General features: G+C 40.7%; 1 protein-coding gene across 1 annotated transcript; it reads right to left on the bottom strand.

Moving 5' to 3' along the window:
- Nucleotides 1–6,872: 6,872 nt before the first annotated feature.
- MAP1LC3C (microtubule associated protein 1 light chain 3 gamma) lies at nt 6,873–9,055 on the bottom strand. The gene is made up of 4 exons (XM_054630298.2): nt 8,834–9,055; nt 8,691–8,746; nt 8,465–8,571; nt 6,873–7,543 (listed from the first exon to the last, which is right to left on the bottom strand). Exons 1-4 carry the CDS (start codon nt 8,889–8,891, stop codon nt 7,333–7,335), a joined length of 432 nt encoding a protein of 143 aa, XP_054486273.1. The 5' UTR covers nt 8,892–9,055; the 3' UTR covers nt 6,873–7,332.
- Nucleotides 9,056–25,960: the final 16,905 nt, after the last annotated feature.

The raw sequence follows: 25,960 nt of genomic DNA, 5'->3' as shown, positions 1-25,960 counted from the left end.
ATAAATATAAGAAACAGTATTCATGGGCCTAGTCACAGGGTCAGAAAATACAAGTATAGAGGAAAAATTCTGTCCTATTCAAAGGATTTTCTTTTCAAATTTCATTATACTCACCCTGCAACATAGACTCCATATAGCATTAATCTCATAAAAACTGAGGGTTTGTTAACAGAGTGCCAGAAGTGTAGGCCGTACATCAAAGGAAGAAGATATACACACACAGTCCTGAAGGATTAGGTTTGTAGTATGACTGTCTTTTTGAAATTCAATTCGACTGTAACATCCTCCAAAGAGTTTGCCAGCAATAACCTACTGAGCTTCACAGTCCATGGATAATCAGGTGATGTTGTACTCTTGCTCTTCTGTTTGCTAACATACAGAAGGCAGCCTTGATTTAGTGTTTTCTTACATCAGTAAGATCATAAAACATAGTCCAACCAGAAATGTGTGTATCTCATTTTTATATAACCAAAATACATCCAAAAACTCCACAAAACACAAAAAATTCTATGCTGAGAATTAGCAGAAAGTTCCATCTGATTTTGAAATGAGATGTCTAAAATGGAATAACCCCTCTTTTGGCTTTTCAGTGTTGGCACATTTTGCAAATTTTTATGGCAGTTACACAGGTGTAATTAATAGTCAAAAAGATTTTTTTAATTCATCTTTTCTCCCATATAATATAAATTGAGATTTGGCTTTTCCCTTTTTGACAAACCAGCTTAATGAAAATTATTTGATGGGGGAAAAATAGTTTAGTTTGAATCAGGAAACAAGATACACGGCAAAACTATTTTGAAGAAAAACTTTCCAGAAACTTAAACATAAAATCTTTCATGTCTGCTAGAGTGCTTGACCTTTCCTTCTCTCCACTTGCTGTGGATAAATGCTTCCTCCCATGAATTGTAACATGGTAGCTTTAGCTCTGCAGCCTTTATGGCTCCAGCCACTAATTTCAGTGCCAGTCCCAGCTTCTACTGGAATTGCTTCATTTATTTTACAGGGTTTTGCCTAAATTTTCCACTAGTAAAACTGCAGCCTCTCACAGATCCTGCAGTTGCACAGTTTATTTTCAGAAAGAGAAGGTAGGCTGGGGGTTTACTTTGGGAGCTGGGTTCAAGCCCCTTAGCCACACACCTCTGCTGTCACTCTGGGCTTTACCCTAGTTCTGGCAGCAGAAGATAATTTGCTGTGCTGGGTCCAGGGAGACAGGAGCTACTTGGAGTGCCCAGTGTGAGTTTGTGGCTCAGAATCTTCAGGGAGAAAAAGGAATTCTAGCAGGGTCTCCCCAGTTCTTTATCCATTGAGTTATAAGGATGCTGCTCTGTGAAGCACATGACAGTAATCTTGCTTAACACTTGCCTAGTGGACCAGCTGCCTTGGATGTCAGAAGCAAAGGAAACCTTTCTGAAAGGAAGGGCATTTGTGTAAGAAGTCCTGTCATGGACTAGCCTGCAGACCCATATAATCTTCAAGGTCTACCTATATCAGCAGCCATTCTGCCCCTCAGTTTCTTGTGACAACCCTCCTCTGCACCAAACCCCTCCTGAAAATTGTCACCTCTCACCAGCCTGCACTGCATGGCATCCTGCTTCTTTGCCAAAATCACCTGGATGAGCTGGGACATGAAATTAAGCTGCTACATTAACCTGTCTTCTTGTACCTCTAGCAGAAATGCTTTCCATTGGTGAGCAAGGCTAACCCACACAGCTGTTCTTCAACTGATTCAAGAAATTTTGTCTCAACAGAATTCACTGGAAGGGGAGGTTACCCAAACAGCAGTAATGGCTGCAGCCATCTCATTTAAATTGCTGCTCCAGCCCTGACAGAGGCTTAGAGAGCTGAGTGACTGAGGCACAGCCAAATTTTGTGGGTTCAACGTAGACTGAATTAGAATAGCAGAACATCTATGAATTATCATGCAAGTTTGTTACATGGCAACTAAGGTCATATTATTTATAATTTTCAGCAATCTTGGAACCTGTACCCAGGTTCTGCTAGCACAGAAGGCCTGGTCCCTTTCCAAAGAAAGAATGGGAACAAAGTAAGTGTGCAAGAGGATGGCTGAAAGAACTGAGGTTTAAACCAAAGCCAGCCGCCTCCTAGGAAAATGCCATTTCTCCTGAAGCCTCTCTTGACATTTTTGACAGATTTATACAGAGCCAATATCATTTCCAACAGCAAAATTATCTTCATAACCCCTGCAATGCTTGGGTTACCCTGACAGTCTAGACAGCACAGATGTTTCTGCACTAAGCTGGTGATTCTGCCCTCACCTGCAGCACAGCAGCTGTTTTCTCTATTGATGGCTCTTTTATTCTGTTGGTGACTAATGCATCAAGCTGCTGGAAAATGAGTTAATCTTCCTCAGCCAGTCAGCATTCAAATATGCAGCTCACATCTCAATCTGATTTTTAATTTTTGAGCACAGATGCAGCATTTCTAGAGAGAAGGGTCAGACAGAGACCATATTACTATCCATCACTTGACATGAAGTTTTTAAGTTCTCAGAGTAAGGGCCAAGTTGCCTTGTGAAGTAGTGCCAGCACCAAGAATAGAATTTCTTTATTTGCCATGTCTGCCTTTCAGCACCGTTCTGTGTGGTTTTTTCCATTGACAGAGCTCACATTTTGTTCAGGAAAAGGCTATAGCCACTCTCCATCTGTGAGCACGTGTTTCTTTCTCCTAAGTTCTCTTTGTAAGCTAATGGGTGTAATAGTCACCTTAATGAGTTCACACTGAGGCTCAGGCTTTCCAGGCAGTCACAGGGAGGCTTGTGAAGAGTACATGGTTGTAGCTGCTTTGGGTGGGAGCACTGATATGCATGCTTAACCCCCTGGCTCACTCCTTCCCCTTCCCTCACCCACTGGTTAGCTGACCTAAAAATTTCCCTGGAAATCCATTTGTCAGGCTGTAAAGTCTTGGCTCTGTTTTTGAGAATAAGAAATAAATTTTAGGTCTACTTAGGCATGTCTTGGTCAACAGGATCAAGGACCATGCAATCAATAGCATTTCTGACATAAAACAGGTTTGAGCTGAAGGTCTGATTAAGATCCAGACCCTGCTGTTATATACAGAAAGAAAGTAAAGGCAGGGTTTTGAAATATTTGCAAAAATAAACACTAGCAGCCAAGCCCACCCTGCAACAAATCATAGGCAGCCTCATAAAGGCCCTTCACAGTCCCTGACAGACATGATGTAAGTGCTGAGTGGCCCAAGCAGCCCCTCCTCAGTCCCTGCCTGCCTGCCCTGGAAGCTCCATGTGTACCCAGGCAGGCAGGCAGGCAGGCAGGGACTGAGGAGGGGCTGCTTGGGTACACATGGAGCTACCTATGAGGGTCTGCCACTGCAGGGGAAAGGACAGTGCTGCTTTTTGAACTCTGGCATTGAGACTTGCCCTGGGTTCTTCAAAACCCACCTGGACTGCATTGCTCCAGTTGTGTGCCATAGGTACATTGCAGTCACAAGAGAGGCACCACATGAAATACAGGAGACAGGGAGTGATATGACTTTCTGGGGACAAGTTTTAAGGGCCTTACTAATTTCACTCATGTCCCTCTAAACTAGGGCCAGACTGTTATTTATTGTAGGACCTAACTGCCTTTGCATGTTGTCGACCGTACAGGAACAAGTAGTAGCTAACTTAAACTTCTAAGAGGCAATCTAAAATCATCAGGGGAGAGAACTGGGTAGAGCTAACACTATAAAGCAACAAAGTACCTAAGGAAAGCTAAAGAAACTAAGCACATATGTATAGGGAGAAGTCTGGGTTTGGGTTTGTTGCCTTTTTGGTTTGGTTTTTATTGGACTTTTTTTTTTCTCTTATGGGTTGATTCAAAACTATGAAAAAAGGGGCTGTTTAAGGATTCAGGAGATTTGTCTCAAATTATTTCTGGAACAGTGGTTCTTGAGGGAAGTATGTATGCCATTACTAGTTTTGTATATTGGCACTGTGACATATGAAATCACATTTCTTAACCTCCCTCAAGGAACTCTTGAAGGTTTTCCATAGAAACCCTTCCACTCTCCCCTGTTCTACTTCATAGTGCATAGGTTAAAAAACATGTTTTCAAAATGTTTCTGTCCTGCTTAGGTCTTTTAGTTTTCTCCCTATAATTTCTCTTCAGGTTTTCTTGAAAGAATACAGCAGGGCAATTTGATGCTGAAGGTAAAATATTCTGTCCTATTATCTCATTTTACCTTCTTAATTTACTGTATTTCACCTAAACAAAGAAACTTATTTGCAGCAGAGGATACCATCTGTCACTTAGTGTGTGTAAAATATTAAAATATTTTTATCCTGAAACTACCACCATCTGGAAATAGTTAGCATGGGAAAACAGTAAAAAGCCCATTTAAGTTCACAAGTGTTATTGCCTTGAACAAGAAGATTAGTGTTCCCATTCATTTATTTATTCTACCAAAACATAACATTAAGTCATTTTTAAATCCAAACAGTTTGGAAAGCTCCTGCTGTTGCTTATGTGTGCTAAAGCCCATGCTGAGGTTATCATGTTTGCCTTGTAGCACCAAATGTCAATTTGCACTCCATAAAGTATTGTGCACAGGTTATTGCAGGGGGCTGCAGGACATACTTCCCTCAAGGATCACTGTTCCAGCAAGGCTCTCATACCACTCTAATATTCCATATCATTCAGGTTGATTTGGTTTATATTTGAAGCCAGAGCACTGAGCGTCTTTGGGATTGAGCTGGTAGTCTATAGAAGAAACAGAAGTATCCTCAGAATGTTTTCTGTACTCTGGTGGATATCTTTGATATTAATGAATACAAGTCCATATCATGAAGATAAAACTTTTAAAAATAAATGGCATCTCTGCAGTCTCTTCTTACATTAGTGGCACACTGGAAAGAAGCATAAAATCTGCTTAACACAGCATTGTGTCCTTCATTGAAAAAAAAATATACCTGTTTCTAATCAGTATTTGCTTGAGTAAATATTAGCTCTTCAAACAGCAGCTACATGGGAAGTAGCTGCAGCTATCTCAGTTGCACATGTCAGTCAGAGAAAAGTTTTTCTGTTTGCTTATTTTCTAATCCTTGTTCTTTGTACTTCAAGAGAGAATAGGTTAAATTCAAACCTTCTAATCATACCAAGGCAATTCCACAAGCAAGACAACAGAATTATTTGGGCATGTAACTCCTAGTTTATTCTTTTAAGACTTCATGAAAACTGTCTTTGATAGTTAATATCCTAACTTCTTCAACATCTGATAGAAAAGCAAGTCTATTGCTATTACCCAATGATGCTTTCCCAATTCACAGGACTTCTTTCTAGGTTCATCAGGCCAGTATAAACAAGTTTATAATGATGCTCTTTGCCTGCAAATGACCTTCTCCTTGTGCAACTTTTTTGGCTGGATCTGTGACTCAGCCTGTAGACACCATAGCCAAATGTTACTAAATGCTGGAGGGATCAACACTTGCACCTCAGCCACTACATTACAAACCAAAGAAAGCTGGCTGTCAGACAAAATTCTTCCAGCCAAGAAGCTGTAGTGCTTGTCTCTTCATGTACCAAGTATCACACAGGACAGGAAGACAGAGGAGCCATTGAAGCAAAATATAAGCCCAACTCTAGACTGGCAAGAGAGCTTGAACACAGAAAGTCTCCCCTTGCTCCTCCCACCCCAAGGTTCCCACAGCTGTTCAGCATTTCTGTGTAGTGCTGCTGCCAAGCAGGTGTCTCTGCTTCCCTGAAGGGCTGGTGACAAATGACTATTCAATTTCTGCAATGGAAACTGTTGCATTACAAGTATAAGTGAAATATATCCAAGAACTGATGCTGGGATCCCAAAGCCCACATGTTTTTATAACCTAAACCATCATAGCCTTATCCTTTCCACAGGTCAGGTCAATGATTGCTTTGTTCCTCAGCTCATGAAACATGAGTAGGCAAACATCACATCCACTACAGCAGGCACTCCTTAAAACTCCAGGTTTAGAGGCTCAAACCCAGGTCTGCTCAGAACTTCATGTTCAAGAGATTATTAATGCAAGAGAACCACTGCAAAAAGCTGACACACACATTCCTTCCTTATGCATAACTTAAATACTGTCAACACTTCGTTCTTTGCAGTCTAGTTATTCCTACATTAATAATTCTGCAGTTTAGTACTGAACAGAAGAATCGCATCATATTGTAACAATTTGACCAATCCTAAACTGAGGCTGCCAGAGGTTGATTAATAAACTGCAAACTGTGACAGATTTTTTAATTACCTGGTGGTTTTAGTTGATCATGCATGATCAGAGCATTTCCAGCTTTACAACACATCTCTCACATACAGGGAAGCCAGCTTGAGCTATACTTCAGTCTAAGGCTCAAGTGTTACTTTTAATACATGCTTATAGGAACCAAGCCTGTATATTAAGATAAATCCACATTTTACTACATGGTATTTTTGATATTTTCAACATTTTCCAGAAACACTGGACTACCTCTTAATCACAAGGCACATGTCTTGGCTCCATTGTTGAAAGAAGGCTCACTGAAGTGCTTCAGGGTACCTGACAAGCAGGTGCCTGTAGGGGATGGATATGACAGTATCTAGAGTAACCATGCTAGCAAAATTCAGCAGCAAGAAAATAACTCTTGAAACTTGATTACCCTTCAAGTCCTGCTATCTGCATTGCAGTTAATGCTGACTAGCAATCGGGTTGCTTATTTAAACAAATAGTTATCTATACCACAGACAGTGTTTTCTGTAACAGCTGAGTTTATTCAGGTGTTAACACTGCTCTAGCACTCCTATTTAATCTCACAGCCCAGATACCTACCTTAATGAAACTTTTATAGCTATGGTTTTGCTCATGGGTGACACAATTTAAACTTCGACATTTCATTGAAAAATTCAGAGTAGCTGTGCAAGCAGTGTTTATTTAAAAGGCATTATGCTCAAATTCCCAGAATTATTATAGGATCTTCTCCTGGACAAATTTTTACAGTCTTGCCCCAGATTAAAAGTAACATTCAACTCAATACTTAAAAAGTTCTTTATTTTTCTCTTAGGCTTTCAGGAAACCTTTAAAATCAGTTTCACAATAAAGATTGATATTGCAAAGCAGTGGGGGTGCAGTTCAAAAGACAAAAAAAACCTAACCCATAGTGTCTTCAAATATAAAAATAGATATCCAAATTATTACCTAGGGAAAGTGTACCACCTTTTCTGTCTTAAGCTGGTCCTGCCAGCTTTTGGGTCATAACTCCCACTACAGAGCTCAAGAGCTCACACTGGAAGGAGCATCTCCAAGGTTCATGTCACAGGCATGATTCAGAGCAAACTGCTTTGCTGCAGCATATGAACCCAATCTTAGATTTTCTGAAAGCATTCCACAGTTTTCCCTTGGGCAGTGGGTAATAAGCATCCAAACATCTCCTGGGAAGCATAGGTCATATACACAAAGCCATCTTCATCTTTGTAGTCCCTGTACACTTCTGCCATTGTCAAGGACATACTGGCTAGGCTTTTGTTGTTCACCAGCAGGTAGAAAGCTTGTGTAGCTGTCAGAGCCATCCTGCTTCTAATTGAAAAAGAGGATTAAACATTAGCAAGTTGAATGTGGTTTCAACTTCAGTCTATGACATACATTAAGCAGAGCAGTTGCATGAAGTAGGGACAAAAAATGCTGTGTAAAGTTATTGTGTGGTTTATTGTCTCCATCAGCAGGAAGTTAACTGGAAGCTCAAAGGCAAGGCTTACATGGCTATACCAAAGGTGCTGGGCATGGGCTTGGAGTTCCCAGTTACCAGGGAAAAGTGTGAATAGAAACCAAAAGCTTCCATAGTGCAGATTTTGCAAAGGATTCCAGCTCCAGTCTGTTACACTTACTGTAAAGTCTACAAAAAACAAGTCCTTTTCAGAGACATTACATGCAAGGATTACAATCTAAGTTGTCCAAGAGCCAAAAGCATCTATTACAAAAGTTACAATTTAGAAAGATCTTTTTCTATACTTTAAAAACTGTACTGAAACACATAGCTTTCACATTTTGTCAGAAAATACCACTGAATTTTTTGTGTTCTTTCTTCATAAAGAAAAATTTGGCAACACATTTCATTTCACTCCCATTCAAGAGCTGCTTTGAACTAAAGCAAATTCAGCTAGGTGCAGTAAGAGAGCAAGGCAGTGACAGTCATAAGCAGAACACAGAGCCCCAATACCTATTCCATGAGGCAGAGAGAGAGAGAGCAGAACAAGAATTTTATATAGTCTTTTTTCACTACAGTTAGGGAGAAGGGAGAGGACTGTGAACCCAAGAAAGACCCCATTTTTCCCAATAGTACACCTGTCTTCGAACCCTAGCAAGAGAGGGAAGCCATTACATTAACTAACACCTTTATCCTCCTACCCACCGAAGGAAGCAGCACACTAGGAAATGCCTTCTTGGGGAGCAGCAGCCAAGCCCAGGTGCAGCTCCAACCCACTAGTATCCACCACCTACCTGATGATGGTTATGAACTGTGCCATGGTCAGCTCCTCGGGAACCAGAAACTTGGTTTTGTCCAAGACAGGAAGGTATTTCTCTTTATGGTATCTCTCAACAATTACCTGTTTTAATTAGAGTCATACTTAGCAATACCTAAAATATCCAGGTCCCTTTCCCTCCCCTCACACGCTTCTTTCCTCAAACAGCGACAACAACCTCCGCTAACAAACCACAGACTTACCGGGATTTTTGTCGGGAACTTGGCTCGGATCCCTGCTACTTCTTCCCGCCGGCTGGCTGTGAGGCAGAGGAGAGAAGAGACGCGTTACGTGTGCGCGCAGCCCCTCCGACCCGCGCAGCGCTGCGCGCTCCCGCCGCCCCTACCGAGACTCTTCCTGAGCTTGAAGGGCCGATCCGGCTGCGCCCCGGGCGCCGCCCGCATCCTCCCGCCTCGGGGCCGCTGCTGCGCCCGCCGCGCCCGCGCCTCGCACAGCCCGGGGCCGCCCCGCCCGGCAGCGGCACCGCAGCCAACGGGAGAGGTGCGGCGGCTGATCCCGCCTCTCCCGGCTGACCCACAGCTCCGTGCTGCGCCCTGCCGCCGTGCGGGCGCCGGCGCCCCGAGGCGTTCTGCCGGCGGGGACAGCGCGGTGCTCGTGAGGGGCCTTTGACTGCCCCGCCCAGTGGTTCACGGGTGCAGCTCAAGGCTGGAGTGCCCCCAGCTGTCTTCCCTTTGCACGTGGCCAGCCTTCGTCGTACCGGCAAACTGCTTTCGAGCAATTCGATTGGTTTAAACAGAGAACAAGACAACCTACCTCACACACACACACAAAAAACTCCAAAAACCAAAACAACCCACCCCACTCAAAAAACCAACCACCCACCCCAGTCATTTTTCATCTCCTCAGGGGTTATCATCATATGGCAGGGGTTCCATACTATTGTCACTAATCGCAGAAGTTTCATACCTTTTTGGTTTTTTCTCACAGGCATCTCTCAGAGCACTGACTCGTCTTCACAAAGCATCCAACCAACTCCAGTTCCCCTCTCAACTAGCCACCCCATTCTTTTATAGCACTCTTCTTCTCACTGGTTGCAGCTGTGGCCTGTTAAAGTCAGGCCTGCTCCTAATCTTTGATAACTGGCCCAGCTGCAACTCCTTAGGGGTAAGATTATTTTCTACACTATCTTTATTTTCTTGTATTCTATCCCCCTACACTCTGGCTACTAGACTGCTTGTTTTTTGAATTACTTGAGAGCTGAGTTTTATCTCTAGTTTTGTCTCTGAGGCATAGCTGCAATTTTAAGAGGTTTCAAGCAGACTTCAAGTCCATCTATTTGGTAAATATGATTGGACAAGTTCCTTGCCTTTTGGATTGCTGGTTTACCTGTGTTTGCTTCAGCTGTCAAGATGGCTTTGCAGACGAACATGGCTCAGCAAGGGGTAAAGTTGATTCCAGTCTGGTGGTTGTGTTTATAAATCATCTCAGTGGGGGTCTGGAACTGATCCTTATGACTTGTTTGCTTTACTTATCCCTTTAAAATACAGGAATTTTTGTTTTATTTGATCTATCATTCTGATCATGATCTAGTTGATGTGGCATGGCTAGGGACATAGTTTAGTGGTGGATTTGACAATGCTAGTTAATGGATGGACTTGAGGATCTTACAGGTCTTTCCAATTTAAATTCTATTATTTTACCAGGCTAAGGGCAACTGGAATTTGCAAATTTTTATGAGTTACAGTTTATGAGCTATGGCAAAGTCAATGATTGTCACCCAAGATAATTTTGAAAAGGAACATCTTTATTAAAGTGTGTGTGCACTATCTACACATGTGTCAGGTTTTCAACCAGCCTCTCCAGAACAGAGTTTCCAGTAGCTGCAGTCCTTAGCGCTGCTGAGCTGTCCCTTTCTTTTGATCTGGAAGCAATGAGCATTAGCCACAGTACAAGCTCCCCCACGTGGCAGCACAAATTTTATTTTGCAGAGTAGACACTTGGGTTTGAGGGACTCATAAGCAAGAGCTCTGAACTTTGAGAAAGGCCTTGAGCCTGTACTGGAATGGTTTGGGTACAGCTCATCCCTATGATTTGATCTTTGCATGAGGGCAGTTAAGCACAGGGTTTGGCTTGAGTAGCTGGGTCTAGCTTAGGGTCTTTTGAGTAGAGGTAAGGTGACAGACTGAGGAAGCCTGAGGGAAGGAGGAGGTGTGCCACAGAATTGACACAGTGCGATAACTCAGTATGGTGAGTTGTATTTAAGAAGAGGAAGAAAAAGAGGAATAATTTGAAAGGTAAAGAAACAGCACAGGAACAAAGCCTGTAGGAGACAGGAGGATGTGTGGAGACCACAGAGTATTTCTTTGGAACTGTGGTCAAGCGTGGGGCTTTCCAAAGCTGTTCAGGAAGTGTATCAGTTCTTCCACACCCTCATTCTGGTTTCTGCCCGGTAGATTCAGTGGAATGATCTGTGATCCACTTGGTGTAGAGAAGAGGGAACCTGCTACCCCAGTGCTCTGCTTCCTGTGTCATCTCTTGCTGCAGGTGAAGTACAAAAGTGTGGCTCCAGGTGGGTATCAGCAGCCTTGCTCGAAGGGAGAGGTGCTTTCTCTTCATGTTCATAAACTCCTATGGCAGCATCTAGAGAGGAAAATGAATACCTGATAAGAAGGTGAGCCAAAGAAGACAAATTCCCAGTAAGCCTGGTGATCAGTTATGGCTGTAATGTCTGTGAGAGCTAAGAGTGAGCAAAAACCCAGGCTTTTTTGTGCCATGTGCTAATGAATAATGTAAATGTGTCACATTTTCTGGGGGTAGAGGGAATGGGATGTCTAATGTGTCTGCATAGCACTTATACTTGCTACTGCAGTGAAATATCCAATTTCAGACCTAAATGTGGAATTTATTCCTTCTTACATCCTTTCCCTTGGAAGTTTTTCTTAAATGCACATAATTAATGAACTGATAGAACAATTTTGTGTAGAGAATGGAATACTCAGAGGATCCTGTTGATACAGAAATGGAAGGATAAAAGGGAATTATTATTCTATTTCTACCTGCTTGAATGTCCAAAGCCAACACTTACAGGCATCCTGTAAGTGCCTGAACATTAAAGCACAAACTCAGAGTTCTGTATCTCATCTAGTCCAGTTTCATTGCCATATTCACAGCCTCTTCCAAAACCCAAGGTCTACAGCTATGTCGATGAATTCTCATGTGTCCACTGTCTCCATATGGAAGTGATCTGCTCTGCAAGTGCTCTCAAACAGTCCAATGTGTCCCAGGGACTCAACAACTTAGCCAAAAGCAGGAATCTACTTTTTGAAAGTGCTGTGAGACTTCCACTGCTTGCATCTGGATCTGTGAGCTACTGTGGAGGTAAGGGTCAAGTTATCTGTAGACTAACGATTAAAATGTGAATGATACAGTGCTAGAGGGACTGAGATTTATTTATTTAAGCAACCTAACTGAATGGGAAGGGAAGCTGCAGCATGATGTTCCTAGGGGAAAAATGTGACTTGGCAAAATGAGGGTTTATTTGCCACACTGCGAAAGCCTGTGAAGTTCTACAGTACTATGCATGCTTATCTTAAGTACATGTCTCCATGAGGGTTGTAGGTGAACCATGAGGCTGTAAGTGAAAATAGGAGCTTTTGAAGAGCCCTCAAGCAGTCAGGCTCAGCCAATCAATTTAATGGGTTTTAAAAGAGACATTGTAAACATTTGCACGCTTCCTGAGCACAGGTAGTTACAGATGGGGAATCCTTTGCTTCCTTCTTCTCTTCTGCAACTCTAAATCTGTCTAAATCTCTTCCTGTGACACAGAAGCAAGCCCCCTCTTGTGGATAAGCCTGAAGTAATTGTGTGCCAGTAACTAAATTTCTGAATTCATAAGTCTTTATATCAAAAAGCTAGCTGGAGTATTAGGTTTAAGGAGATGCTTAGTACTGTATCTCTGTTTTCGGTCCAAACTCACCCACTAATAAGACTCAGATTATAAACTTGTCTCAAAATGCTGAGATAAGTTCAAAGCTCAACAGTGGTATTTCTCAGTTGATTGGTTTATAAGTACTTTTGGCTCATTTTCTTTGTCTCTTTTTAACCCTTATATTTTTTAACCCTTATATTGAACCTTGATCATAACTCTGATGATTTTTTGTGTAGTCACAAGGATTAGAAATTATTTATGTTACTTTTAAACCAGAGATTACATTACTGTTTTGTACCAGAGCTTGAAATTTTGATCTTAAAATGTCTCTTCTGCAAAAGAAACTTTTAGTTAGACTCAATAATTCTCTCTTTACCTGTATGCCTGTTGTTCAGCTCATTGTAATGGAATAATTTCTTGAAGCTAGTATTTGGATTCAAGTGCACCAGTTGTACTTTTCTCGAGTGCTCTCTTTCATTTCAAGATTTTTAAAATCGCTCTCAATATTAATTAATTAAATTTTCAACCATATTGAAAGAGCTGAGCTCTAGTGGGGTATCCTCAGTAGTGTTTAAGTTCTTTCACGTGTAAGTGCTCCTGGTTTAGCATTTTAAATTTTACAAGAATTTGAGACCTAAATTCTCAGTGTTTTTCATTGCTCAAATTGGTGATTCTGACTAGACATAAAGCCAAAAATAAATCAGTGACTCTTTTTGAGAAAAGCTGGTGTGAGCTGCCAGCCTGGTGGTCAGGGTCCTCTCAGGTACATCTTTGACTTTCTGTTTCTTGCTGTACCAGTGGTTCACTGGCTTAATGCCCTACAGGGGCTGAACTCAAGGTCTAAGAAAATGTTAAAAAGAGAAAAACATTATTGGATCTTCCTTTCCTATCATCTGCTCTCTTGTTATCATTAATAAGATGCAATGTTTTATGCTTTCTGTCTACAGAAAAAAGCAGAATTGACGATGTTGTTACTAGGTTGATGTTTCCTTGATCATCTCCTTGAGAAATTACAGCAGTGTTCTTCTTGTGGACTGGAATTATGGGACACAATATCTTTCTTATCTTGTTGTGTCTGCTGTTTGATGTGGTAGAACATTTGGACTCTGGTTTGCTGGTTTTAGTAATGCTCCTACTATGAGTACAGATCTTGATGCTGGTGCCTTGGTGAGAAGTTACAGCATCACTTGCTCTGCAAATATGGATATAAAACTTACTCTTTGTCCAAATATGATCATAATATTGTTTGAAGTGGTTTTTCTTCCACATAGGGCTTTAAAGTATTTTGTCCAGTGTAGTTCAATTCTTTTCAGAACTTTGGCTTTATGTCCAGACTTTTCCTGGCCTCCTTGTTGAGGCTCCCAAGAATGTGTCAGACAATGCCAAAAGTATCCATTGGGTTCTGGTTTGTAGATACTGGAAACTGGTTCTATTTTAGCCTCCAAAAAGGGTGTTATAACTGACAGGCAGTAGAGGGGGTTTAAAAATAGCTTCAACATGTCACTGTGAAGCTGGCAGCTTTGTTGTTTGATCCTTCTGACAGAAGGGTCAGGAGAGTCAAGCTCTCTGTCAGGGTTGAAAGCCTCATCAGTACAGCAGTGCCAGAGTTTCCAGGAGTGACTGTGACTCCTTGGATACCTCTTTTCTCAGGTAGATGTGTAAGAGGCCTGACCCCTTCTGGGAAATTGTTCTATCCTTAACAAAAATCTGCACTCTTAAGGTACCCCCATTTAGGTACTCAGAAACTGTGGCTCTCAGGACTTGAAGTCCCTTTTAAATTATTTCAGCAGAAATGTCTAAGGCTTAGACAGGTCCAAATCCAAACACTACAGAAAAAAAAAGTCTAAGTATAAAGGAAAGATTAGATTCCTTCTCTACAGTGTCAAGACTATTACTTTGTTTCAGAAATCTGTTTTTAGGGAATTTTTTAAGTTGTTAGGAAAAATGCCAAGATTCATGTATGTAAAAGAGAGGGATGTTGCTCAGCTATTTTCGAAGAGGGACCCCCAGATTACTATTCTTGGTGGCTCTACTGAGCCACCTACTCTACTTCTGTGATCTTGAACAAGTCCTGGGAGTCTGGCCAAGCCTCTGAGCCATATCACGTACTTGGCTGCATAACAAATGCATTGCAGAGCTCAGCTCATACTCATGTGCTATGAACGAGGCTCTGGAGAAACAGGAACAATTTATTGGATATAAAAATGCTGACAAGTGCTATGGACTGATATGGGATTAGTGTAAATCATAGCCCAAACATGTACATTAGCAGATACACAAAATTGTCTGCTTCAGGAGTCTAACCGGGGAAGATGAGGTCCAGAGCCCTGTGTTCTTAGGTGCTGTGTATGGCCAGTGGAGAGAGGGAGAGAGAAGCTCTTGCATTTGGAAAGCAGGTGACTTTCACTACCTGTATGCTTTCAGGTTCCCTATCCTCTTTCAAACAGTATCTTGAGAAGCAATGCAATGCCAGTTTCACAGTGCAGCTGACAAGAGCCGAGGTCAGCAATAGCTCTGCAATTGTTACTGTTGGTGGCTCTGGCCATAGAGTGGCTGCCAGCACCAGAGAATGGCCTTTGCCCTGACACCTCAATGTTCCTGAGGGAGACTCTCAGAACAATAAGAATCCTGCATGAGAAATGCTGCTAAAGAGGATTTTTCGCCATGTTTTAAATTAAAGATTAGGTGAAGCAGATCTGAGATCTGATTAAGGTCTCATCCTATAAAAAGATGTAGATAGGGTAGATGTGGTGGTTGGCAGTTGTGGAATATTGAATGGCTTCTGTTAGTAACCTCAGGGAGCCCATACCGAAGGATCAAATGGCCCAGAGTATTTGTATCTGGGTCACTCAGTGCTAGGTTTCTCATATGGATCCTTCATGCTGTCAATATCTCAGTTTGTCTGTGACGAAGACCTTTGGAGCAAATCCATGGGATAGTGTCACTTTGGTTTCTACAGTGCCCAAGTAGCATCATTTTTAATAGAGGACAAGCACCAAGTGTAAATTTTCCTCTAGTTTTAAAGAGGACCTTTCAAACACAAGGTTGAACCACACATTATTTTATAATGGTGAACCACACCATTATAAAATAATGGTCCAGAAGGAGCTACTGAAGTTGCCCACAAGTGGTTGTGGACAAATGTTAGGTTCATGGACCCTCCTGAGAAATGCAAATCCTCTCCTCTCACATGCACACTTGGCTGTTTGCACTAGCATGATGGATGTTTTATGCTACTACCTAAGTCTCTTGGGCTCAGCAGTTAAGATGTGTTCATGTCTGAAACTATCTCTGTTTGCAGGCTGGGGGTTTTCATTCAAACCGAACAACTCCAAGATGGCTGTGATCAGACTGCAGAAGGACACATTAAGCTTTTAGACAGCAAATCTAGAGTTGCCCCCCATTATTCTTCCTCAATAAATCCTTAAATATTTAATCAGGTGCTTTTCTGAGTTTATAGTATTCTCTCATTCAAAGAGCTTTTTCTTTTTCCATTAGTTCTTCATATACTGGCTTTCTTACATCTATCTGTGAGAACAGTGTCTTGCTACACTGAATTATGTTGAATATTATCCTGAAATATAAATACTGAAGTGTATTTCCATGTATCACTAAGAGCTTATTGGGAAACCAAGTTAGCTTTGCAACAGCTGAGGCACTAATTTCCATCACTTTTTACTGTGGAAAATCAAACCAAATTACTCAGACTGACTCTTGTCCCCATCCCTTATGTAGCATTGACTCCATGCAACTGTTAAGTGCAAAATCTGAAAATAAATGTTTCATTAACATAAGAACTCTTCTTGCCCTTTAAATTTCAGTATCCCCTGTGACCGGAGTTAATTCTGTTCTTGTATTTTCTTTATTGTAAGATGAGAAGCTCTAATCACATCAGACATTGCAGATTTTTTGTGTGCATACTTGTATATATAAATATGTATTATCATACATAATTCTAAGAACATACTTATACACACACACACGTGTATATATATATATATGTGAGTGTTATTTCTTCTTTTCCGCTGACAATATGAAGTCATATACAGACAATGGATTAATTAAGTTGCTTTGGAAGTAAATGATACTAAATGATTAAACAGCCCAGCTGTCTGTGGTCAAATGCAGCATCTCACCAAACACTTCTCCAAAATTAAAATTCTTCCAAGGCATGATTTATAATTTAGATCCGTAAAAAGGTTTCCTGGACAGCATTTTTTTTCCCATGTGTAATGTGGTTTTAAATCTACTTTCTGATCCAACTTTCTGCAGTTGTCTCTGAAATGGGCTTGGTGACAGATGGTGGCAAACCGCCCAAAGATGAGTAGATATTTTGACTCTCTAACATTCATGTCCAGAGTGGTTAGTTAATGTCTAGCATGGTAATGTCACAAAGAGGAAGTGGGCTGAGAGAATTGCTAATCAAGAATTACTTGTGCTGGACTCACAGAAGAAAAGCTAGGCAGCCAACTGCCCAGACTGATTCCTCTTATTCCATGAAGATTTAAATCTCTTTATAGGAGAGATTGTGTTCAAGCAGAACACTTTTTGAAGTTAGTTTTTACCTGAACAGGAGCACATGAAGTCCCACTGGTGAGGACACCAATACGTGAAACTGCTTCCCTCTCTCGGGCCAACACAACCTCCCACGCAGTGCAGTTTGGTAACTGGTGGAGATATTCTTACCACTAAACTCCATTGACCTGGCCATCTTGCCACTTTTGTATGGCTCTTTTTTTTTTAAGTTTCCCATAACTGCAAGTACAGGAAACTAACCTGGGTCAGTTCCAGCCCACTGTGAGCTGGCATTCTGGCACCAGGCAGAGGTCCTGAGAAAAAGACACTTTTGTCTACCAGTGAAGAATTGGCACAAGAAGAGTTTGCCTTATGTGTAAACTGAACTCTGAGACTGGATTAACTTCCTAGCTGTGTCGCAGTCAACCTGGGTGCCTTTGGAGCCTCTTTCACTTCTGATGGGATTTTCAACAGTATCTACAAAAAAGAGGTGCCAAATTTCTTATTGGTACTTAGTGCAGTGATTAGCACAGCACTACTTTGTCCTCATTTGGAATACACTTAATGTCTTGAAATCCAAAGAGAAAGAAGTGGATATTATTATTTACTATGCTCAGAATTGTGCATATCCTATGAATATTCTCTCTAGAAGAATGATCTTGAGAAGTTAATTTCTCCATTAAAAGATACAGCTGCATGTTATGACTTGTGCATGTACTTTTACATTATGGACAAGGTAATTTTGGCTGATTGTTTGAATAATGAATAAATTCAAAGAGACTGAATTCAGACACCTAGTAATGATGCAAGAGCAAAATTCATCAAGGTAAAGGTTTACCATGAGTTATTTTCTGTGTTTCTGAGAACTGTGTAAACTGCACACACCAGTGAGTTGCCTGGCTGACCTACAGCCCCTTCCATGCAGATGCCATGTCGGTGTCTCTGTCCCTCCTCTGCCTCAGGTCTCTTGCTGGTGGCAGCAGTGATCTCCATGCAGCATCGCCGACATCTCAGTCCAGTCACCTTCCAGTTTGTGGCTGTGGCCAGTATCAGTGGCCACCTGTAGCCAGCACTGCCTTTGAACCCTGCCTTCGCTGCCTTTGAACCCTGCCTTCACTACTAAGTTGAGAACACACTATGGAGCTAAATGGACCTTGGGTCTGACCCAACATTTTGTCCTAACATTACTAAAATGTCTACCGGAGCATATGAGAACATAAAATTATACTTGTCCACTCTCTGCCATTTGAAGTGCAATAATTTCCCAAGGCAGGGATAGCAGTTAATACCCTCAGACATCTTTCTATGGCTCTGTCCAATAGCATTTTAATTCTGCTGGTATAAACTGAAGTATTTGCAAAAACCTGCTAGCAGTGATTCCTACAACTTAGCTACGCGTGTCATGAGGAACCACCTCCGCTTGTTTATTCTAAACCTTCTGGTTGTTAGTAGTTTAATCCAATGATCCTTCATTCTGGTACTTAAGGAAAGGACAATCATCCCTTGTTCACCCAGTCTGATGTACAACTCATCTTTGTAAATGTCCCTGCAGGGTGAAAACAAAACACTGATTTTATTCTTGAAACAACAGTGGAAACCAAATATTTTTTACCCTGGGTGATCAAATTAAGCAACAAGAAGTGACCTGCCTTTATGAAGCTTGCCCTGCTCTTCAGTTTCCAGATAAGACTGTTGATTTAGGTAAAAGTTGTTGTTCCTGTTTTCTAAATTCGAGTGTCCAAGTTACAAGAGTTTTGCATACTGTTTGACTGACCTTTCAGGGTTATTTAGAAAAAAAAAAGAACATGGGAGGTTGCAGTTTTCACAGTCAGCACTCAGGGCCATGAGAAGCAAGTCTGCAGAGGGAGAAGGTGGAATTTTTCATGTTTTCTCATGTTAACCACACTGCAACAGACTGTAATGAAAACTCAAAAAACTTCAGTCAGGCTCTGGCTCTGTGCAAACCTACAGGGGACATTTGTGTTTCCTTGATAGGCAGAAAATCATTTAGAGGCTGGGGGTTCATTCCCTGGAGTCACTGAACTTCCAGAAAAATATGAACAATATGTGAGTGTGCTCCAGAATGATTTGGGCTTCAAGCATGTAGTGAGTAATATTTTTTTCTACTAGAAAAGTAGGGTTGTAAGAGGTCTTCCTACATGAAGGTCTTTAAAAGACACCAAACATTTTTTGTACAATACTGAATATCAGATGCAAGTTCAAACAATCCAGGATGTATGTGCTGCAGCCCAAGGTTCAGGTATGGTTTATTTAGGATAATTGCCCAGTAGGATAGCTGTCCCTTTCTAGAGTGCACTGGAAAATCTAAAAATACTAGAAGTATCATCTTGTAAGATTTCTGAGTACCTCTGTCAAGATAACAAATACCTTACATTTTCCCTGGCTTCATAGTCAGCAATCTGCTAGACCTCAATCTCATGCCTATGAGTAATACTCTTACCTCAGAGCTGGACTGCTAATTAAACAAAAAAAATCCTTTATATCTCCAAAATAATATAGCTGAATACCCACCTGTTACAGAATTATATATGTCGATAATGGATTTAATTCATGGGATGGGGGAGGGAGTATTACTTGTATTTTCTTCTTGCTAGTGTCAGCTGAGTGCTAAAGATCCCTCTTGTGCTGGGTGCAAAACACACCCTGTACAAAAGGAACATCTTGTCATGGTTTCCACCCCGAGCAGTGGAGAAGTTTGTTGTGTTTGTAAGGGGCAAACGAAACAGTAAGATGTCTTTGGGCACTGCCTCATATGGGACAGTGGTTTTGGAGTGCAGCCAGCTGAAGCTCAGCCACTCTCAAAACATCACACTTAAAGAGAGACCAGAAAAAGATTCGTGACACTCAAGTATGTTCTGGGAGTTTCCATAAATTGAAACTTCAATTCCCATTTTTCTTGTTGCTATCACAACTGCACAAATGGTTCTGTACCCACTGCTTTTCTCCTTTGTGTTGTGAAAATCGGTGCCTTACACAGAGCTTCCAGATGAAAATATTACATTTAAATTTTCCTCATGGAACAAATTTCATTTGAGAGAGTCCATGTTTTACAGTCTAAAATTTCTTGTTCTTGGTGAACTTTTGCTGAATGTCCAGAATCCTGAAGTAACCCCACAGCCGTCCCCCCTGGGAGACAGCCAAGGAGTCAGGGAGTCTGGGAAGCCCCAGCTTTCAGTGGTGCTGATACCTGGCTTGGCTGTTGGTAATAGAGGGAGCTTAGCTGAGCCATTCCAACATCTGAGCAGCTTCCTGCTGACTGGAAAACTGGGGAGAATAAAAAGATTTCATCTAATTCTGACTGAAACCAAAATCTGAAAAAATGAAGTTTCCAGTTAGCAGGAAACCCCCTTTCCTGGCTGTCCTCCGTTCTAACTTGGATGACTTCACCCTCTTATCTAAACTCAGAATGCTTCTGCTTCTTACTTTCGAGTTTCTGTACACAAAGGAAGTATATAAAGGTAGTGGATTATTATGATTGATCTAATGAGAAGCACAGAAGGGAATTACCTACATTTAAATTCCTAATGTGTTTCCTAACACTGTTTCTCTCTAAATAACTGGATAAATCAGACTAGGTTTTAACAGATGGTGTTACATATATTTTCAGAAATGAATAATCGACTACTGTAGTTGGAAGGGAATTTACTCTGTCAAAGTCTAGACAGGTTTTTAAATCAACGAATCTATAGTTATAAATCTATAAAATATGTAGGCCAGGAGCAAAAGTTAGGTCTATCCCTCTCACATGTAACACAGACAATAGATTTTTCACCTGTTTTTCCCCACATTTATAGCAGCCATTCTTAGAGCAGGAGGCTCCTGCAAAGTTGTGCAGGTGGCTCTTGTGGGAGAGGACAGAGGCCTTCCATACAGCAGGGGAGGAGGAACTGTAGAAGATGGAAACAGCTTGGCCCCTGGCCAAAAGCTGCCATGGTTGGTAAGTTCAGCAACTTTATCATCCTGTGATTGAAAGTGAAGGACTCTTTCCTCAGGATGCTTATTAGAGCTCCCAACAAAGCTACGTGCTCCTGTGTGTTTTGGTAACGGGACTGAGCCAAAGGATTTTGATGAAGCACACTACCATTCACTAGAATTAATAATCATATGGAATTCCAAACTCAGGTAAATAATTTAGGCATTGGTTCTGTGTTACATTGTAATTTCCAAATCATCATTGGTATGTCCTGTTCACAATACCTTGTAATTCATACTTCCCTATCTCCATGTTCCACAATCCTTTGGGATCTGTCATTCTCTTGCCCTCTGGATGTAACCTACCTACCACTCTCCTCTTGCTCCATCAACCTCTTCACTCTTTGAATACTATTGTTTATGTATTGAATAGTAGATGTGTTATATATTCAATTATATCCTTACCAATTATTCTTCCATTTAATTCCATGCTGGTATATGATGCTTTTTTTCACCCTGGACACTCCAGTTCCTTTGATAATAGCTATTATTATTCTTGTAAATCATGCCTTGCATATAAAACAAAACATTTTGTACAGGTGTTCCCTTTAGCCAGGGGCACTTGGATTTGAAAGGTCCTCCATCAAGATTCAACAAACAGGTTAATCCCACTGTCACAACCTCTACATGAGCTCAATTTTCATGAAAGAAACCAGAGGAAAATAGAAAAGAAACGATGAGCAACAGCTTAAAGAAGATGTAGCATCTTTTTATTACTTGAATGACTCTACATGCAAAGAACACAGTCTGTGTTCTGTGAAATGACAGAATGTAATAAAATGAATGTAATCTGCAAAGGAAAAGACATGGCAGCAGAAAATATTGAAAAGCAGTCACAATAACAGTTCAGGTTAATGAGAACTAACACTAATAACACTGGTGTAACTGAAACGTCTCAATAGCAGTCCAGCAAGTAGAAGCATTTGTATAAAACAGCCAAAAATTAAGTATTTTGCTAAGTATTTGATCTTATTTGATTTCTGGAACACATGTTGAGAAATTATAACATGTATAAATGGAGAAACACCATAAAAATTTGATTATCCCAAGGCCTTGGCATATTTACTGGAAAGAAAATTTTAGGAGAAATGACAGCCAATACTTGTTTTATTACTTTCATTTGAGTACTGGCACAAAGAAAAAAAAATCTTAATCCAGGAGTTGTACCTGTGGTTTTTTAATATATTCTTTTGAGAGTTTTGCTCTACCTGACCTCAAAATATTTCACAAGAAGACACAGAATATTTTCATGAATGCCGAGGGTACACCAATGATACTCCCAATTCAGAGACAACAAAAACAGACCATTCTCAAAGATCTTGGAAAGGCTGGGTGATGATGGCTTAAAATCCAGTTGACAGAAATGGAAGGTTAGTGCTGGATATGAGATAATAAGCAGATTGAGGAGAAATGCTGATTTATTATTCATCATTCATTTATCAGTAACACTTGAAAAAAGGTATACAGGATTCTGGAAATTTATGCCCAGTCCACCTGCTGAAAAAATCTTTAGAGCTTTCTTGTAGAAAAGTACAAAATGGACACAAGAGCTGAATCTGAACTGACAGCTTGAAAATGTCAGGGATGAGAGAAAGCAAACACCTATTCCCAGAGGCTCTAATGATACCAGGCAAAACTGCCAAATAATACTTCTAAGCAAAGCCCTAGGGCAAGACTTTCTCAAAAGCAGGTCAATGACTATAAACACATGGCTTGTGCTTCTGGCACCTTCACTTGAAATGAAGAGCAATGCTCAAACCAGAAAAAGCCCAGCACAGGTAGGAAGAGCTTCCTGTTTCTGCCTACAAGCCACATGTTGGCACAGACAGACTGCAAACCACTGCTATCAGTAAGAGCTCAGCAGGCACTTTCTCTACTTTCCATTGCAGCTGTATGAGTGACAAAGAGAAGGCAGAGTCAGAAAAGACTTCAGCAGTAGCCGGCATTTTATCTGCACTTTTTGGAGAAAGTCCTCGGGGGAGGGGGGAAGCAGCAGATCCTGACATTTTAGAAGTAGCTGTGGTGAGGTTCTCTAACAGAAAACGTTTTATGTTATGGGGTTAAATGCTCAAAAATGTTGAAATTTATACTAATGCTCTATCATAAATACTTCAAGGTGAAGTATACTCTATATTTGTGTACAGAGAGGTATGTATGTGTGGCACTTCCCTCAGTTCCCTGTCATAATGGTAACTTTTCTTTTCCAGTGCAGAAGGTTTGTCTGTGAAATCCTTAAGCTCAGAGGCACTTAACCTGTTGAGAACAACTCTTACACCTTTAACAAGACCAAATTTCTTTCTTATTTCCTTGTCGTTATCCCAATGTGCTTTTTCATCATCTCTTTTTTGCAAGTCTTCTTTGGATAGGAATGCAGTCTTGCTGAGGAACTGAAATGGGAAAGAGTAGAACTTGACTATCAGGAAGTGAATGTAGTCATTTTTTTCCCACCCCAGTTTATTTTTACAGCTTTTTTTCTACAGTGTCACATACCTTGGGCATGTGGCATTGCAAGAAGAATTTAATTCAGGAGGGATCTTGCATGCCAGCCCTTTTCTATTCTTCCATTGTTACTTTAAAAAATGATCACAATGGCACTCATCACCTGTTTTCAAAAACCCAACCTTCTCCCTTGGGAAATATCTTGCTATTATATTAAATTTGGCCCTACTGTTCTCTAAATAGCAATGGACCGCAATGCTTTTGTTCTGTTCAAATACTAGAAAAATCTTGGTATAACTCAAGACGTATTTTTTCTCAGCATTATTATGTAATTATATTTTTTTAAAACAGTGAAGTCTTATAGACCTGCAAGCCTTAATTTCATTTCCTCTACAGTGATCGTATCCGCTGAACTTTTGTTTAACTTCCCCAGCAAAGCTGAGAAAAAACAAGTCACTCATCTTGCACAGCCTGTTATCAATATTCTGAATACTGCATTTTGCATTCAGCTATGTCTAACAGGGAGCAATTTACTGTTCATACACAGAGGCTCACCTGATCATCATGGGTTACCACCTGCTGCCTTTTCCCAGCAAGACAGAAGCAGTCCTCGGCCTGAGAGATTGTAGTCCTCTTGTGTGAACAGAAATGTATTTCATTTGATGTTTTCTCTTGGGTTGTGGGGGTAGCACAGGCTGTAAGACATTTTATGTCCTGTTTCACAGCATCCTCTCTCAACAGCAGTGGATGTGAATCTTGGAATGTTAGCTCACGGACAGAACGACACGTAATGAGACAAATTATGATCTTCATAAACAACATATGGTGGCCAGATATTTTCATTTCTGCTGCCAGGTCTTCATGCCTCATTACATACAGAAGGTAGACTTGATGATTATAGATCATTAGAGCATTTCCCTTAAAGAGAGGAATTTCCGGTTGCTCTCCAATAGGACTAATAGATGAAAGTGTTAACATAAAATCCTTATTCTTCATATTGGTGAGTGACTTTAAAATTTCTGAAACAGCACTGTTAGATGACTTTACAATAAGAGGATAGAATTTTGCTGTCTTTTCATCTGGCTCTTCTGGCACAAGCTTTTTCACTGGGGTTATTTGGGAACATTTCTCATCTTCAGTTACATCAGGACTAGAACAGGGTGTGGTTAAATCTGGGCTGCTTGGTATTAAAGACTTTGAAAAATTTTGCCAGAGGGATATGGAACTCTCTTGCATCCTTATTACTGGCCATATGTAAATTACAGATTCTGTTTCTGTAGCTTGCCTTGCTTCAGAGGCACTGCTTGCTGCAGCTACAAGGAGTTGCTGTAGTTTAGATGGGAAAAAAGATAGTGGTATTGATGTGACTTTGGCTTGATGTGGTATCTCTAGATCAGGTTTTACAATCTGTGCCTTTGGTTCTTCAGTAACTTTACAAGGATCAGAGATTTCGGAAGTGGGTACTCTGTCTTCTTGGTTAGCATGACTTAGGGAGAAACCTCTTTGCAGAGAGTACCTTGCAGCTAAGTTTTCATTACTTTGTGCCTTAAAATCGATTGAGAACTTTCCTCTGCCAGCAGAAGACATGACACTATTTTCTAGCATGTTGACATCTTCTTTGCTGCTCATTTGCTGACCCTCTCCCAGCAGGGCAGATGGAGCCCTGGTATCCACCTCCTAATTAGCGCTGTGGTTTGACTCAATGGCTTCTGTTTAGACAGATAAGCTTTTGTGAGGGGCACTTGTTCACGTTGGAAAGGCTTCTGGAGGAAAGAGAATGCAAAAGGACTTTCAGCAGGTCTCATCTATTTTCACCTCTTTCCTGAAGGGCTTCACTTCTAAAGCCTGACATGCTTAAAATAAAAGTGGACAGAAATTAACATGTGATTACATGTTTGTAAATGCCGACGGAGATTTTTCTTCATTACATCAAAGAAAATTAATAAACAGAAACATATTTGTCATGTAAGGATTAAATACAGCTCATCCAGCCAGTAGAATTTTTCTGCAATAGCAATTTGCTGTCAGATACTTCCAGTCTTGACTTAAGTTGGCAGTGAGTTTCTGCTTGCTTCTGTAGGAATTTACCCAATACTGCAAGCTGCTGGTGGACAGGATTTATTTTGTTTAGATGTAGCACTCCCTCGTGTCAGAAGATACAATCTTCTTAGACACAACACCATTGAAATCAATGCACATTTATAATAAAAATGGTCTTAACCAAAGGCCTTTATAATCAGTTCTGTACTTTGCTGGCAGAATGCTTTGACCTCAGCATTCAACCCCAGCCCACCCTACTCTCTGCTGTAGCAGAATCAGACCCAGTAGCTTTGTCATAGCTTTTAATAAAGATGTAAAAAAAATTTTAAAAAACCACATTCAGATGTTTATCTGATACATATTACAATCTTCTAAGCATCAGTGAAACTGCAAAATGCTAAACAATAATAAAAACATAGTTGAATGTACAGGAGAAGGAAACATGAAATTTACATTTCTATCCTTTGTAAATTTGAGAGAAATCAACAAATTAATTTGAATTAACTGCTGCTTCTCCAGTGGTTATATTCTTCTAGGAATAACCTACTCATCACTACAGACTTGATTTTGTAGAAAGGAAACATTCACACTCACATT

Source organism: Agelaius phoeniceus, chromosome 3, assembly GCF_051311805.1.
Source record: "Agelaius phoeniceus isolate bAgePho1 chromosome 3, bAgePho1.hap1, whole genome shotgun sequence".
NCBI classification, from domain to species: Eukaryota; Metazoa; Chordata; class Aves; order Passeriformes; family Icteridae; genus Agelaius; species Agelaius phoeniceus.
This window is presented reverse-complemented; position numbering and strand designations above follow the sequence as displayed.